The following is a 17894-nucleotide window of genomic DNA, read 5'->3' as shown; positions in this document are numbered from 1 at the left end:
TACACCCACTCTGCTCAGTTTTATAAACAGCCGGGTCGGTCACCAGGGAGGTGTCATTTCCTCAGTCTCAGGCTGAAAGGGAGGAATTTTCTGAGTCACATTAATTAAAAAGAAAGAAAAGAAGAATGCCGCTGTTCTAGTCTGTGAAAGCCAGTAATATTCAAAAGAAAATCAATTTTTAAAGTGAAAAAATACAAGAAATTGGCAAGCTGAGCTAGAGAGCAGGTGTGCAGACGAAATAAGAACGTTTACCTTCAATCTGGGATTAGAATGTTTTGAGTCAGCTGCTGAAGTGAAAGCACAGAAATTGAATTGATTTGAATTTGCACAAATGTGTTTTCAGTCTGCAGACACCACTGCTCTGAGCCACACCATCACTGGCCTGAAACCAAACACCATGTATGAGTTTGCTGTCATGGTAACCAAAGGTCGAAAGTCCAGCACCTGGAGTATGACGGCACACGCCACGACGTATGAAGCAGGTACAGTTCTCCCCTCTCCTACGGTGCTGCAGCGTCAAGTAATGACTTTTAGTGGAGCAAAGACAGAAAAAAACAGCAGCATAATGAGGAGCCGGTGCTCGAGTGGGGGTCCAGCATCTCCAGAAATCTGTTTTCTTCGTATGTCCTTTTGAGAGTAAACACTCCAGGTTCTGCTTAAAAAGTGACTTGTAGAACTTTATTCTCTTCCTCCACCCTGAACTGCAATTATTTTTAACAAGGACTTTAACAATGGACAGAAATCACGTCTTGGTTCAGCGAAGAGTCGCTGCAAAACTTCACTCCCCCCTGCAACAACACAACAACAGTCTGCAACAATGAAAGCCCACCGCAGACTGAAATCAAAATGTCAAGGTATCACTTTCAGGATGTATACAATCGTGTTTGGCGGATTTGTTACCCAATTAAGCGTGAACGGCATCGTGCCACCGGCTCCCCAAGGCCCCCTGGAATACATTGACATTCAGAGTGAACAGATGGAGTCCACTCGGTTCCTGCGCAGATCTACCCACACACTCTGACCTCACTTTCAGAGCGTTCCTCCAGCAGCAACTGCAGGTTTTCACCAAATCTGAGCTGTGCTGTTTTAAAGACAAGAATTTTCACACGGGAAATTTCCGAGTGGATCATTATATTCAGATTTGGAGAAAAAATAGAGCAAAAGGATAAATTAAAAGAAATGCTTGTCCCTCCATTGTGGAAGTCGTCTATAAAATGAACAGCTTGGGCTCTTCTACAGGCATTTTCATCTTAAACTTTAAGAAAGGGGGTGTGACTTTTGATCCGGGGGGGATACGTTCTAAAAAAACCTGACAGGTGACATGATGTTTAAGGCTGTAAAGCTCAAACACACTTTATCCGCATGTTTAAACCCCTCTCTCTTGTTTAAACTCTCAAAGTTCAATCCTTCATATAGATAATAAGTTCAGGATTATAGAATGAAGACAAAGTTCTGCTTGCGATTGAAGATTTAAGTACATTTCTAGTAAACTCAACAGATTCTGTATTGGAGACACGGCACAGAGATTGATTGGGATGATCTACAGCCAATCAGGATGGAGAACACAGAGCGTATGGAAAAAAACATGCACAATTATACGGTGGAACACTGTATTTCTCTTAGAAGCTGTTTCTTAATGATAACCCAATGACTGCAGTAATCCCATAGATAAATGATGCTTTCACAGAAAACCTGCAAACGGGGGAGTCATGATGTTTGAGTTGAACGCCTTGCTTTATGTTGAAAATTTAGAATAATTATGCTCAAAAAGGGGCATAAGAGGAAAACTGGGATTTCTGAAAATGATGACATTTCTTTATTCGGTGTGTTTCTTTGCTCACGATTACGCACCGAGATGTATGGAATCACGAAACTAAGTTGGAGATGACAGATTTGTTCATTTAATCAACTCTACTGTTCCTACTCCCAACTTGTTCATCCAAAATCAACTGGTTGGAGCTTTTAATTGTTTTATAATGTTTATTCCTCACAAAAACAACCCAAAGTGACATTTTGATCCATTTACACATCTCTGAGTTTCCCTCTAAAAACCTGCTCTCTGAGCACCAGCCCCTCCCAATCCACCCAAACGAGTGGGTCCTCACATTGTGACATCACAAAGTGAGGACCCACACTACCAGCCCCGCCCCCAGGCTAACAGACACACCCACTTTCTCAGTGGAGCTTGCGGGGATCGACTTTCATTTTATATAAACAATCTACACATCCATCTTTGTAAAAGTTTGGATGTTGTTTGTTTTCCTGGACAAAACGCTGACACGCTGCTGAGGCCGGCTTTAGGATGATGTCATAAAATGGGCGGTACCCACATGGAGCAAAAGGCGGGGCCTCAAAGCCAGAGGCGTCTTACTTTCGGGCCTGAAAATTAGCTCCAAAAATAACTCATATTTCCTTGAAAAATTCATTCTTTAGTCTGCTATTATATGATCAAATATGTAATACAAATGTAAAATGTATTTTTATTCTATACATAGATATAGTTTACTCTGAAAGGGTTAAAAAAACACGATACAGACCTTTAAACAGCTGGTTGTTGCTTGTTACCACATCCGTCGGCAGCTCGCTCCTCAACATTCAAACGTTAAATCTTCTCTTTTATCAGGAAGCAGGTTTGAATTCAATTCAATTTTATTTCATTTGTACAGCCCAAATTCACAACAACAGTCGTCTCAATGGGCTTCATACTGGTAATTACAAAGTAAACATACAATCAAAGGATCATAAATGCATAGAATTCAATGGGAAAATACTAAACTAACTAAACAGACTAAACTAAACTGGACATCTTGAGCTCCGTTGGCTCCTATCTGGTTTCCACGGTAACAAAACTGTAATGGTTGATGAAGAGAACGACTGACTGCTTTGTACGGTGGAAGAAGCGAAGCATGGCAGTAGAAATGCATCCTCTGCACATTTATGTTCACGCTTGATCCTTAAAATATAAATCCAGACTAAATCTGACTTAAATGCTGTTTATTTCAAGTCTTAAAGCACTCTCGCCTTTTATCCATTACAGCCAACATTTTCTCCAGATTTCTATCTAACATTTGTCCTTTCTCCTCACACCAAAACAAAGCGCCTAGCTCCGCCCCTAAAGACTTGACTGTCATCAGCCGTGAGGGGCGTCCTCGCTCCGTTCTCATCAGCTGGCAGCCACCTCTGGAGGCCAACGGTCGGATCACAGGTGGGTCTGTGCTCCTCGGAGGTAACAGACAGTGGGATTTTGACGTTAGTGATTAAACAGGCTTTAGTTAATTTTATGCCAGATTAAGAACCTCCGTTAGAACACAGACTTTTAATTGTTTGTATGTTAATTTAAATGCACATGGAAATGGTTCCCTTCTCACTGTTTCCATGTTCTGGGCGATCGTTTCAGATGTTAAAGCATCTATTTTAATGAGCTCTGCACAAGTTGTCCTAGAGGACAAATCAAACAATCCCTGCAGGCTCTGGTACAAGTACATCACAAACTGTTCAGCTCTACAAATGTACTTGTTTTTCCTGATAAACTGTCCATTTGTAGTCTGGAATGTGCAATTCTTTCACATGGTATTAAAAAACTGTTTTACGCTTTTCCTCGTTTGTGCTTGGTTTCAGGCTATATCTTGTATTACACAATGGATAAGAACATCCCAATAGACGACTGGGTGATGGAGGCCATCAGCGGGGACCGGCTGACTCACCAGGTGGTGGATCTGAACCTGGACACAGTTTATTACTTTAGGATTCAGGCCAAAAATGCCAAAGGTGTTGGGCCTCTGTCTGAGCCGATCCACTTCAGGACAGCCAAAGGTACCTGTGTTAGAGTGATGAGCGATCGTTTCACTGTCACCCTGGTTGCTTTTAAACGTCTCCCACTTGCATTTTCAGTGGAACATCCAGACAAGATGGCCAATGATCAAGGTCAGCTTTTCCAAAGTTCTTTCTGTCAGATAGTTTCTGAGAGTTCTTCTTCTTGTCAGTCTCTGATTTCATTCTTTTTTTGACAACTTCCAGCGATCAAATGCAGTATCTGTGTTTTTGAGCAACACCAAACCCTTACAGGTCTGCCGGCCAGTGAGTGTATGTGAATATATTGTTGATCTTAAATTAAATGAGCCAAAACTCTATTCCAAATACCAGATCAATCATTCATTAAAAATACTTGAGAGACGTTTGCATACACAGCTCCTCCATACATAATCTTCTGTAATTCATAAGCGCTCCAAGATCTGATGATTGACTGTTTGGTGTAGGTTTAGCAGACCAGGTTCAAAAGCCCCAGAAACAAACCCAGAGGCTTCATAAAAGAGACGAACTAAAGAGGAAAGGAGGGAAAACGGTTTGCCATCTTTGACAATAAACCCAGGTGTAATCACCACTCTGCTGCCTGCTTTTATCAATAAACCTCACAAAACAGAAAAAGGAGGGAGGTAACATGGTTAAACAAAAAAAAAAGCTAATTTATTTAATTTAATTTGCCTCAGTAACCTTTGAAATCTCAAAGCAGCTCAGGGGACAGGCTGCAGTTTTAATATTTTATTGTTTTATTGTTGGAAGAAGGTCCCTCATCTCCTTTAATGGGGAAGCTTCCAGGTAAAAAGAGACGGAGGCTTGATGCATTGGAGGAGTTCAGTTAATTCATTGAATTTCAGATTCAGAAAAGGTTTCTGACACGTCAGAAAGTTTCTGCATGAGCAGATGTGTAGTTCAGGTTTCAAGTAAGCAGTTCATTTCCATCAGGACTGATTGGGTCACTGAATTACTCCAAAAAGAATGAGCAAAAACAGATAATACATCACAGAAAGCTGAACTACTGCTTCAACTTGTTCCTCTGGGAGGGGCTTCTTTGGGTTTTCTGGCCTCCATGGATCTCACTAATTTATGAAACCTGAGATTGTGTTACTAATGTTCAGAGCCAGGAGCACTCACCTTTTTTACATTTAAATATGCAAATAAAAGATATTTGGACTTCCTTTTTACAATGAATTCATCCCGACTCCCTCTTGTCCTTACATGAACCAAAAGCGTCAGTTCAGTCACAACCTCCAGAACCTCCAGAACCCTGCAGACTTGTTTTCGTGATTGTTGCAGCACAAAAAGCCTGAAGTTGAGACCATTTCTCTAAAAAGTCACAACATTTTCACAGTTTTTTGTAACCCCACATAAAATGCACGGCACTGATGACATGCCTCATGAAACAGGATTTATTCAAAATTAAGGCAAAGCTTTTTTCATGGAAAGCTTGAACAAATGTGTCATCGCTGCATGCTTAGTCACATTTACAAAGGTTTCCCTCTTTTCTCATTTTTAAGATAAAAAAGTAAAAAATGTTATTTATTTTCAGGAAAAAAAAGTTCTGTTTTCTTTAGGGTTTAGATAAAAGTAGCCATTGGTCATTAAGCCTTAAGTCTGTTTCTTTATTTTTGTTTTTGTTATTCAATTTTATCTTTAATTAAGTAGAGTTTGAATTTAAATCTTTTTTTAAGAGATCTATGGCCCAAAGTTAAGGTTCAACGCCAACGATTGGATCAGTTTGCTGAAGTTTTCTCATATTTGAGACATTTTCATTGCAGTACAAACATCTATCATTGTAAATAAGTATGGACTGGTAAATACAAATCATAACATAAATGTAAAACTTTAAAGCTGAATATTATAAAATATTCTTATATGAACATTAAGGTTAAAAAGGAACTATAAATATTAGAACATATACATGTTAATGCTTAAGTGAACATAATATAAAACATCTTCAAAATATTCAATCCTAAAGTCAGAATCAATATTTTGTCTATATATTAAATGTATATATAATGTTTAGATCTTCATTTGAAATACTGATACATGTTTCTATGTTTAACCATATACTTCAAATTAAAATGTAAATTTGATTTGTAAACCAAAACCAAATTTTAATAATTTGTGCAACAACAAATGTATTGACTAAATGTAAATGTTAAACATTGGACATAAGAAACACTAAAGATGTAGATGTTAAATTGAAATAATAATGTTAAAGAACATGCTAGCTGGAACAGACCCATCAAAAGAGCATTGATGCTGTGAGCCACTAACATGAAATAAAACAGGCCTGGAGCTCGTCTGCCACGTAGAGCCACAGTGGACATTGTGAGGGTCATAATGTGAAATCCATGAGTGTTTTAAAACAGCCTCTACAGCTTAAAGAGGACGGGTCGTTCTTCTGCTGAACAGCTGAAAATGACGGCTGGTGGTTGACGGTCTGTGGTTCAGGGGTTACAGGGGTGGGGGTCCTTTGGTGGGTGTCTCCTCGTCAACATATTTGTTGAACATTTATATTTAATACATTTATTGTTTATACCTTTTAGATTTATATTTTAATTCCTGATTAAACAGTTCAGGGAACGTGGGATGCAGGGTTCCCAGCGGAGGACAGGAGTTATTGTGATGCTGATAAATATTAAAAGCCTATTAAAATAACGAAGAGGACTCTAATCCAGGAGCAGAATCCCATGGCTGCTGGTCTGGTTCGGTGGAAGCCGTCTGAAGGTTTTCCCACTTTCTTCTGAAGGTGTTTCAGCTGCATTCCAGTGGGAATGATGCAGGACCAAGTCTGAGCATCTTTCTGGAGAAACTGGGATCGTTCCAGATAAATTGTCAAAGAAAAACAGGAAAACATGGAAAAAATTTCAATGGTAGTAAAGACGCGATTTAAACGTTACGTTTGAGAGAATGGAGATTATTTTCTCTCAGATTATTGCAGGTTTTGATTTTTTTGGGATTGCTGCTGTTTTTCTGACTGGAGTGATGATATAATTAGTGCTGTCATGCCATTGACTATTTTGTGGGATTAATTAATCAGGACCTGATCTAATATTTGCTGTGAAAAGCCTCATTTTGAGTTTTTTTTGGTTTAAATTTGCGACATTGTGACTCCATAAACGATCAAAATTACAACTAAGAAAGTAAATTCATGAAGTTTTTCATTATGACAGACTTCCAACTTTTACTTTTACACCACTAAGGTTTTTTTTCAATCTCAAACAATTCATTAAAAACAAAACAGAAAACAAAAACACATTGAAAACACCCAAAAACATTTTTCTGAGCAGTCCATAAAATATTGACCATGAACTTCTTATCAATACCTCAAACATCTGTTGCCAGACGTTATTCCTCAGTTCATCACAGCAGCATGACAGTAGAGAGGTTTCATCGTTTCCTTTGGTGAATTTGATGATTCTGAAGACGGAGATGCAGCAGAAGATGAGAAGATGAGGAGGAGGAGAGGAGACACGAGGAGGAATTGAACCATTTACACTCTGATTCTCTGAAACAAACTTTAGCTTCATCATCTGGATAAAAACAGACGCTAAGAGGTGAACCTTCTCTGAAATGACGCTCTGTTGGTGCAGGATGGCAGCAGGCGCTGTAGCCGTTGCCATGATAACATCTCGCAACACACGTCCGCTTTTTGTGCAAAACAGATTAATCTTAAAAATATCACATAAAAGTACTAATACCTGATTTAGTTCCGACCTTTTCATAAGTGGCCGTGGCATGTAAGTGATAATGGCCAACAAAGTGTTTATTATGAGAAAATAACGAACGTGGTGGGAGCCTTCACGTCGGACGGTTGCTCCCGCAATGTGCGTTCAATAAAACAACATCGTTAATATGTTGAAGATGATGATGAACAGGCGATGAAGCTAAAGTTTGTTTTAAAGAAGCCAGTGCAGTGATACAGAACATTGAAACCATGCGACTGGAACTTCTTTTAGGTGTGCTTGATCCTTGTGGATAATCAGTTTTCAATGCAGGCCCAGCAGCCAATCAGAATGGAGAATTCACCCGGACTGTAGCATAAGCAGAATAATGCCTTTAAAGTTTGCATTATCAGAAATTAATGGACTTCATAGAAGCAACCTGCCAACGTGAAAATGAGATTAATGCGCCGAAAAAATAGCTAATTAACGCAATAATTTGACACCCCTAGACATAATATGATAAAACCAGTTATTTGGTTCCAATCTGTCTCTTTCTGGCGCTAACCTGTTATTGTCTTTGTCATAATGTCCTCAAGGGGTCACATGGTCAAACTAAAGTCAAACTTCAAGTTGTTCATAAGCAGAACCGTCTTATTTTAGCCCAGGATGTCTGCTTTAGTAATTGGTTGATTAATCATTTTGCTGATAAAAGGTTCCTGTTGATGGACCACATAAAATAATCATCTTTACTGAAATCGCTAGATGTCATACAAAACACGATACAGGTTAAACATCAGTGGTTTGAATCCTGTTAGAAATATCAAATGGATCAAAGAGCTTTCAGTAGTTCCAGCATGTTGGCTGTGCTGCCTGACAGCAGGGGTTCATTAGTCTTTTTTAAGGGAGCAAAGTTGTATTCATTCATGTAACGTCCACCTAACGATCTTAAGAGGCGCCTAGAAGAGCAGGTGACATCATCAGAAGGTTTTTGAATTGCACAGACACATACTCACTCTTCTGAAATCCCTTTTGTGACATGGGGAAGTTGTTCCCCATGAGGTGGAGCAGCGGCCCGCCACTTTTTGAAATCCCAGCTCCGACTGGTTGTGGGTCCTTTGGTGAAACTCCTGAATTCAACATGTGAACATGAGACGCTTCCTAAGTTTGTGGCTGAAGCTCTTCCTAAAAACAACTGGAAATAAATGATGTCAGGTTGATATGTTTTCCTTCAGTTCTTCCATGTCCCTTTTATGTGTCTTACCTTCACTTTGAGAACAAATGTCTGCCAATCAGACATTATTTAGGAAATAAATCTTCTTCCACTTTCGGCTTCTCCCATCAGGGGTCGCCACAGCGAACAAGTCGCATGGTAAATTTGGCAATGTTTTACGCCGGATGCCCTTCCTGACGCAACCTTCTCAAACCGGGCTTGGAACCGGCAGAGGTAGAGAAGGGAACAGGGAGCAGCCTGAAGTCGAACCCTGGTTTCACGGATGGAAGGCGCCGCAAACCAGCACGAGCTAAACCGGCTCCCCACATTATTTAGGAAATAAATACAAATTGTAAAGTGTTCATTAACTGCTGAACAGGTCAGAGGGAGCTTTTCCTTCTCCATTCCTGATATTTTTCTGTCTGATTTTCCAGGACGAGGTGGAGAACATGCATACTGGCCATCTGACACCAATCCGATTGACAGGAGCAGCATCAATGGTAACACAGTGACGTCAGAAAGTTTCATCGTTTTTGCAATTATTGTTCAGAGCATAGACGTCTGTTTCACTGTTGGGTATTTGTGACATCCTGCTGTTTTGTCTAATTGTTTTATTTGTTCTCAGTTGGGTTTGACTTTTCCGTACAGCACATTACCCACCTTAGAAGCTGATGTATACCTACAAATGATCTCCTTTCTGTTTGCATTTACATCAAGATAGTAGAAAGTAACATTTTGTCCTTTTGTCAGTGTTTTTATAACGTTAAAAAAATCATTGTTTATCATTGTGAGTCTTTCATCACTGTCAAAGTTTAACTGACAAAAGCAGTAGAAAAATGAGAAATATTCTATGATCAGTGCTAAATCCAGTTTTTCAGTAGCATGGCCAACACTGTCTTGGTCAGTATTCCTCCTGAAAATGCTCACAGAACAGTTTCTTTTGGTAACACAGCATTTCTAGATGGAAAAGACAGAAGAAGTTAAAGACTTTGTAGACAGGTTTGTAATTGGTTAAAGCCTTAGTCACACGCACCGTTAACAGGGTTAAAACAAATCTGTGCTCCTGAGTTAGATAAGTCTAGATAAGTACGTAGGGAGGGGGCAGAGGGGCTACCAAAATGACAACTGGGTACCATAAAGCACTAGGGTCTGACCGGAATATCTCTAACAACCTTCACCGCCAGCGCAGACCATAAATCTGTCCTCTGTGACCTCCGCCCTGTTCCACATCTTCAGCAGGTCAGGAAGGTCAAAGTCTTGTTGATCATCTTGACCGTGCATCAACTTTATGTGGCAGAGCTTCAGTGGACTTGACAAATGAGTCACGTGGCAGATTCACCTCTCACTCTCTTTATGGGGTCACGTTCCAGCCTCGGTGCTGAGGCGTCCGTCATTCCCCGAGTGTGACTCAGCAGGGTCGCAGCTCACATGCTGCCAAGCAGCTTCTCAGCAGCAGCGTTCATTTCTGGCTCACATTCAGCGGAGCTTCTTCATGTTTATTCTTTTCCATCTCCAGGGAGGCTTGTGTTGGCGCTTGTCAACACAAGCACACCTCTCTGCTGACAGTACCAAATAATGACAGAAAAAAATATGTCTGATTAAGAAGGATGTGGTATCGTAAGGTTTATATTACAAAACAAGAACACTAAAAAATCAAATAACATGTTTAAATTCTTTAGAGAGAAAGAGTTTTTGAAACTTAAAGAATTTTTCAAAAGAGATTTTCCAGGATAATGCAGGATATTCTATGGCTTTTTTTTGTTGCTTTTTTTTTTATTGGACCAACAGACCCATCAACTACTTCCTCATCTTCTTCTCTTTGTGAATTTCAGATTCCCCCATTGGTCAAATGCGCCCACCTCATAGCAGCGTCACACCCCAAAAAAACAGCAATCTGCTGGTCATCATTGTGGTTTCTGTGGGCGCCATTGCTGTGGTCGTGGTCGTCATAGTGGCGCTCATCTGCACCCGTCGCTCCTCAGCCCAACAAAGGAAGTAAGACTTTTGTTCATCTATGTTGAGGATGTGTTCTTCACAGGAAAGACAATGATTTGTTCCTTATTATTTTCTTTATAAAAGAAAGCGTAATAAAAAAGAAATCTCATATATAAGTCGCACTTTTGGGAGAAATGTATTTAGCAAATGTGGGAACAAGGACGGACATTTCATTGTGAAAGGCAAATCATAACCATACCGTAACACAATGATGCTTATCTAGCTTCATGAAACACAGGAGGAATCTAGTATATTAGCTCAACATGTGAACAATAATTCAGATAACTGAAGCATAAAGAACACACTAACAAGTCAACTGAACTCGTCATATCACTAAAAGTCCCTAAATCCATGTGAGGTTTCATCCTCTGTGTCGCTTTGGAACAACTACAGACCATAAGACTGAGCGGTGCTTCTTCCTCTGCATCCCTGCCAGTAGCAAATACTGACACACACACCTACAGCGCCCTCTAGTGGTTTGTCCTATACATTTCTTAAGCATCACAGAGAAGTGGCACCTGAGTTTAAGTTGTACCACCGGACAAGCTATGCAAAAAAACGCGACTTGTTGTTATAAACACACCACAGACACAAAGGCTGTCAGAATCCAACTCCTCTAAATCAAACATCTGACTGCCACACTGCCAAGTGATGGAGTTCTGTAAACATCATCACTCACCAGAGCTGATTTCTTCAGAATCACACTGAACTCCAAAGACATCCAAGCCTACAAATGAGCTCATGTGAAGGAAGAAAAAAAGTTTCTACTTCTCCAGATTCTTCTTTTGGCGCATTGGAGTAACACTTTGATGTTTTGACATCAGTTTCATCAGACATTTGGGCTGTCTGTCTTTGAAGAAGGCTTCAGTACAGACCAAACTTCAGGGAGGACATCAGAATCAAAGAGCACCGGCCAGTGTGTCAGAGCAATCCTTTCTTTAGTTTTTTTTCTGTCTATTTAAAACGTAGTTCATGTATATCTAATATTGGGTATTTGGAAGAGAATCTATTTAATGTTACATGCGTGAATAAAAACATGCATCCAAGTTCTAAACTTGCTTAGTACCTTTTGAGGTCTTGGGGCTGCTGGATTCTATCCCAGCCACGAAGGGGTGGTTCCTCCATCCTGGATTGACAGTCCATCACAAACCATGCAAAGACACACAACCACACACTGACATCCGCAACAGTCAGAGTCACCAATCAACCTATCAAGCCTGTTTTTTTGGACCATTGAAGGACGTTGGAGTTTTTAATGCAGCCAAACACTTTCAGGTGTTCCTCGGTCAGACACTTCCATCGGGGTCATTTTTAACAGTCGGATGGCTGTTCATCTAAGTCACAAATGACAGGAGTGCTCTTAACATTACATTTCACAGTGTTGATCAGAGTAAAACCTAAAGGAGAACCTTGTGTTTCTACACTCGAGAACTGATTTACTAAACGCTTGCAAAATCATGCAAATGTGAAAACGCATTCAGAAACATATTGCACGTGAATTATTAACTGGCCCTGCCACAGATTGGCGACCTGTCCAGGGTGTCCCCTGCTTTCACCCACAAAGTGGTCGGGATAGGCTCCAGCAGCCCTGTGACCCCGAAAGGGACAAAAACAGGTTTAGAAGATGAGTGGATGAGTAATTAACTGGTTTATGTAAATCCAAAGGAAAAAATAGTTTCCACAATCAATTACTGCCTTGGATAATATGTGATATGAGCTTTCTGGTGGAACATATAGAAAGCTTTGGAAGGATTTGATGCAATTACATCAATTTGGCACGTGCATTGTGATTAGTGAAACATGAAGCATCACAGTCACTGTTCGAGAAACAAAGCACATCTAATGGAAATATATATGTTAAAAAGACAGAGGCAAAGGTTTTTCAGCTCTGAAATCCTGGTTCTTATGCATAAGTCAAAGGCTGATTCAAAAGCAATCCTAGTCATTTCCGCTGAGATTACCAGTGACCTTCTAATCTCCCCTTCCTACCCAATGTCCCCAGTGCACACCTTGGTTGTTTCTTTTGTGTGCAGTCCACTCCTCTCCTCCTCTCCAGACCCCATCTACTGCTGAGCTGTGGAGCAGCTGACATCCAAAGCTCTCAGCGCGCCCAGTGCTCCATCTTTGATTCCTCTTGTCATTGTTGACCATCATCCACACAGATCCAGGCGGTCTGGTGTGCGCTGCGATTGCCTGAGGATCCCACTTATGTTCTTTTGTCATAAATATATGCAAGCAAAGTGCAGATCAATCTGAATGGAACAATGGTTTCTGAAGAAAAGGCAGCTGATGCTCAAACCGATTTTAAATTGGCCGTGCAGTAGGACTGCCAAGTGTAGTGGTTAACATTCTCGCTGTACTGTGAGACAAGAGGACTTGGTTGCAGACAACAACATGGAGCCCTGACATCATTAGCCGGAACCGGAAGTCCAGAACCGACCCCAACAGTTACGTTTTTGTTTTTCAGCTTTGAGATTTAAAACTCTAACTCTGGAAATGTCTCTGTCAAGGCCTGCTTAATCTGAGCCTAACTCCTTACACTTTGCACCGGTACGTAACACTTCAAAGCGAAATGCATAGAAAGTGTTACGTACCGGTGCAAAGCTGCTTTTTCCGTGACAGAAAATGCTGATCTATGTTGATTGCGTTAAGGGTTGAAACGTTACGGTTGTTAAAGGAATGTTAACACTGGATCTAAATCTCTGGTGTAACAGTTTTACATATCAGAAAACTTTAGTTTAAATCCTTTTTGAAAGAAATACAACAATTTATGTTTTTGCTTCGGTTTGAGTTCATGTTGCACACTGAACCATAATTCACACTATAAAGTTTAAATTAAAAGTGCAACAACTATGAAATCTTGTCGAATTTCCTTTTCCAGCTATTGATGTCTGGGCGCCATCTTCTCTGCAACAAGTCCCCCTCCTGTGAGAAGGTCGTGGTTCAAATCCCAGCTGGACCGTTTCTGTGTGGACTCTGCATGTTCTCCCTCCTGGTGGTCACTTTAGCTTCCTCCCACAGTCCAAAAAGATGCTTTAGAGGCTGATAGGCCAAGTATGAAGGTGTGCAGTTATGTGTGGTCATGCAATGGACGGTCTTACCGAACCCCCCCTTCCCCCTCCAGGATCCTCAGGACCCCAACACGGAATAAAGCGAGTTTAGAACATGAACGGATGGAAGTACAGCAGATCAGTCACAGTTTAAAAGTTTAAGGTGTGCAAACTCTCAAAAACCTTTTAAAGATGGGGTGTGTCAACCTACCAAACACTCCACATGGAACCATCAGTGAAAAAAAACGTTTGCTTCACAACATCCAAGACCATATAGTTGTCAGTTCAATGCAGTCAATGGTATATTTGGACTGAACTAGTATCTGTAAAGTGAAACAAAACAGTAGTCAAAAAAGATGGCGTCTTCCTCCTAGTTTCACATGAGCCCTTTATTTGTTGTCTCATTGCCACTAAATCGGTGGGATTCCTTTAAGTGATGCAGTTTCAGGCGAATGTTGCACCAATTCTTCGCATTCTGTATTGTTGCTCATGAATTTGGTACGATGGTCCTGGGAATTTGGCGACAGGAGAAGCAAAGGAATGACTTTCTCTGACACAGGCTCAACATTTAGGGGGAAAACCTACAGAAACAGAAGAACAAACAAACTGCAAGCAGACACTCACTCATTGCAAAGGAAATGTGCCCAGGATGCAGCATGTTTTTGCATAATTTAATGCATGACATTAGCATTGTGTCATTTCATAATTCTGTGCTCCAGCTTTTAGAGGGACAACCTTTTTTTATTGTTCTTTGTTCCCCAGTTCAGGACATTTTGTTAAAAATATTAATCTCATTTGCTGTCTTAAATTTGAAATGTTCTTTTGAATCTAGTTATTGCTACAGTCCTCATCCTTTAACTCGGTTTTTATGTTTGTTTTTGCTTTGCAAAAGTCCCTGTGAATGTTGAAGCAGATGCTTTAGTGCTGTGAATCAGAACAAACAAATCCAATCCGACTTCCTCTACCCGGTAGAAAAAGGGCGAGCCACAGCGCCAGTAAAAGGAAGGGCAGTCAGAAGGATCTACGACCTCCTGACCTCTGGATCCATCATGAAGAAATGGAGATGAAGAACATGGACAAAGCTCCAAGTGTCGCTCCTTCTGGACGGGATTCACCCCTCCAGTCCTGCCAGGACCTTCCCCAAGTGGCACACAGCCAATCAGAGAGCCAGATGGGCAGCAAGAGCAGTCATTCAGGTAACATATCAGCCAGCTTGTCGCTCAGTGTTTGGAATGCTGTGTCCAATTGGATTTTCTCCATACTTTTCCATCATAAGGATTTCAATCTACCTGTTGGTATTAAATAATTCATGTGAGAGTCTTTCCTCCTGATGGATGTTTTTTTTCCATCTTTTTGATGCAGATTTCATCTGAAGAGTTAACCCTGTCTGACATCACCAGAAACAAACCTTTATAGCGTGTAGATCCCTGACACGTTAGGCTCAATGTGTCCTCTATTTGTGAAAATGTATAAATAATGTCTCCCAGCGGGAAACAGACAGCTCATAAGGAAATTCTCTTTGGCGGGCCTGAGCTGGGATGAAAAAGTCGGTCTGAATCCCTGATTAGGATTTGGAATGTTGTGATGTTGCAGGACCCGATGCTGATGAGGCCTCCAGCGGCATCTCCACCCTGGACCGCTCCATCACCACCAGGAGGGGAACAAGAGGCAAGATGATGATTCCCATGGACTCACAACCTAGCAACACGCGTAAGTAACACATATTTTCACCTGATGTGTGGTATCTTGTTATTTTTTCCGTGCATGTATTTATGTTTCCAGTGAATTATTAATGATTGAAGATGTGATACTTCTCAGGGTTGATAATCTAATGTAGTCTAGTGAGGTTTAAGCAAGGCAGCTGTTTCATTTAGCTGTTTTATTACACAGCCTTCACACAGGCAGGAGGTATGCTGGCCTTAATGATATGCTTGGGTCTCAAAAACATGGGATGTCATGCCTTGCAGAAATGCTGCGAGGGAAATGTGCATTGAAGAGATGAATTTGATGCTAAAGCATTTCAGTACAGACAGTTGGATGAGGAGAGAGGCTCGGGTCACAGCCATTGCTGTGTACAATTACTCAACCCAACGGACCAATCACAACGCATCCTGAAAAAAAATGGCTGTTGAATTTAGGCAAATAAAACGGGGCACTTTGCAAAAAGTTCAAACCAGCTAGATTTATGTAAAAGACGAGCAGCGATGGGTTGGTGGAAGTTAGCAGAAATACAGTTAGTCAAGAAGAGTAGTCCAGAAGCAGTAATGAAGGCTGGAGAGTGGCGAGATCTCCGGCTGTGGAGTGGACAGAGCAACAAAGCTGACGGGGGACACAGATCAAAGGCATGAGCTTCATACAAGGAGGACCAAAAGGTAACCCCCACCTGAAGGAGCTTCATGCTTCTAAATCTGTTTGAAATTCAAACACTCCTAATAATGCTCTTCTCAAACGGACAACTCCACACTAAAAGACCAAATGTGTCATGAAACGAGGAAGTTGATGGAATTTGCCTCCATCTGACGACAGGATTGAGTCACAGCGTTGAGCATGTCTGTTTCTCTGCTGCAGTGGGGCTATTTTACGCTGGGGCAAATGGGACTAATTTGCTTTTGCAACAAGCCTGGCGGTAAAACTAAACGGTCACAACAGAACTTCAGCGGCTCTGTGTTCAGATGACGCAGCTGCAGCAGCCTCTCTGCTTTGGCGTTTTCACCAGTATAGAGTTGAGTCTGCTGCACAAAACCAGAGGGAGGCCTGGCTGTTTGCATTTACCTCGTATCTTTGTTGTCAAGCTGTTGTTTTTCCTGTGAATTGTTTCCAACTAGAACCATAAGCAAGACAAGCATAACCCAGCAAATCAAAGAACTATTGATGCAAAGAACAAGAGGATCTAATGCTCTGTGATGCGGCTGCTGCGCTAACCTTAGAGAATATTGTTTTTCTGAGTCAGTTACACAAACACTCATTAATGGCAATAAATGAATTATTGATCAAAGTAAGCTACAAAGTAGAACTCCCTCTGAACCTGAACTCATGTCCTCACATTCTCTGTGCAAATACTGATGATTTTCAATATTGTTACCAATAAATAACATTATTTGTGACAAGAGCTGCAGCTTAAAATGCAAAAATACATCCAGCAGTCTTTGTGCACCGCTGCTTTATCTTCCAATGTGCTCCTGAGCCTTCTGTGATGCTCCAGCATTGTCAGCGTTCAAAAACCAGAAAACATTGAGCGGTCCCGTTTGGTCTGAGCTGAGCTTTGTGGGTGTCTGAGTTCATTTCCAAGCTGCAACATGGAAAAGTCACATCTCTATTCTTCTATTAGGGATGGGTGCCTTAGAGCAGGGGTCCCCAGATCCAGGCCTTGAGGGCCGGTGTCCTGCATGTTCTCTAACCATCCTGCCATTGAAGCTCTTTACTGGCTAAACACACCTGATCCAGGTAATCAGCAGCAAGGGTTCCTGGAAAACCAGCAGGACACCGGCTGGATTTGGGGACCGCTGATGTAGAGGAACCACATGCAGGAGACGTGTTACTCAACCAAACATAACCACAACACAACCAAACAAAAAGCAAAAGCAAGAATTGATTAAACAACAAAACCTGAAGAACATTTGAATCTGAACACCTGAAATCGTAAATCGCCTCTCCAAAAACATGATCAACCAGCTGAAAGAACAGAAGAAGAAGACTAAACTAAAAGGGACAACCGCCACGTTTAGGTTGGAGCAGACGGTGTGTTGACGATTCCGTCCCTTTCACAGTAGTGTCTCTATGTTGTGGGTTGGATGCAGTGCAAAAACCGTCTCTGGGTTTTATAACCCTTTAACACCGGGGCTGTCGCCGGTAACCAGATAACACGCGCTCTGTGACGTGCCCGGACTCTTTGATCCTTGCCTGATCACCATGAATCCGCTGATTCTGATGCGGAGGAAAGTGCCTTTGTACCGTCATGCGACACTATGAATGAAAGTGTTGCATAACGGCGCAAAGCGGCGTTTCTCCGTGACAGAATCAGCAGACACTTCACTTCTGTGCAGTGCTGCGTATCAGCGGCAGGCTGCTTTTCTCCTCAGCAGTATCAGCTGGAACGATGCCGACTGTAGTCAAAAGAATGTAAAGGCTGGTGCTAAAGCTCTGGTTTAACAGTTAATTCCACAATGGTAC

General features: G+C 41.3%; 1 protein-coding gene across 1 annotated transcript in view; it reads left to right on the top strand.

Annotated features, from left to right (window-relative positions):
- Window positions 1-17894, top strand: part of dcc (DCC netrin 1 receptor) — a 280927-nt gene that overhangs the window by 217014 nt on the left and 46019 nt on the right. Inside the window, exons 18-25 of the mRNA XM_011482137.3 lie at window positions 344-482; window positions 3098-3205; window positions 3619-3813; window positions 3892-3924; window positions 9114-9179; window positions 10512-10674; window positions 14697-14920; window positions 15318-15434. Of these exons, the coding sequence (XP_011480439.1) occupies window positions 344-482; window positions 3098-3205; window positions 3619-3813; window positions 3892-3924; window positions 9114-9179; window positions 10512-10674; window positions 14697-14920; window positions 15318-15434 (1045 nt within the window). The remainder of the gene's footprint in view (window positions 1-343; window positions 483-3097; window positions 3206-3618; window positions 3814-3891; window positions 3925-9113; window positions 9180-10511; window positions 10675-14696; window positions 14921-15317; window positions 15435-17894) is intronic.

The sequence above is a fragment of the Oryzias latipes genome, chromosome 12, assembly GCF_002234675.1.
Source record: "Oryzias latipes chromosome 12, ASM223467v1".
In the NCBI taxonomy this organism is placed as follows: Eukaryota; Metazoa; Chordata; class Actinopteri; order Beloniformes; family Adrianichthyidae; genus Oryzias; species Oryzias latipes.
Note: the sequence above shows the minus strand (reverse complement) of the source record. Positions and strands in the feature narration are given on the sequence as shown.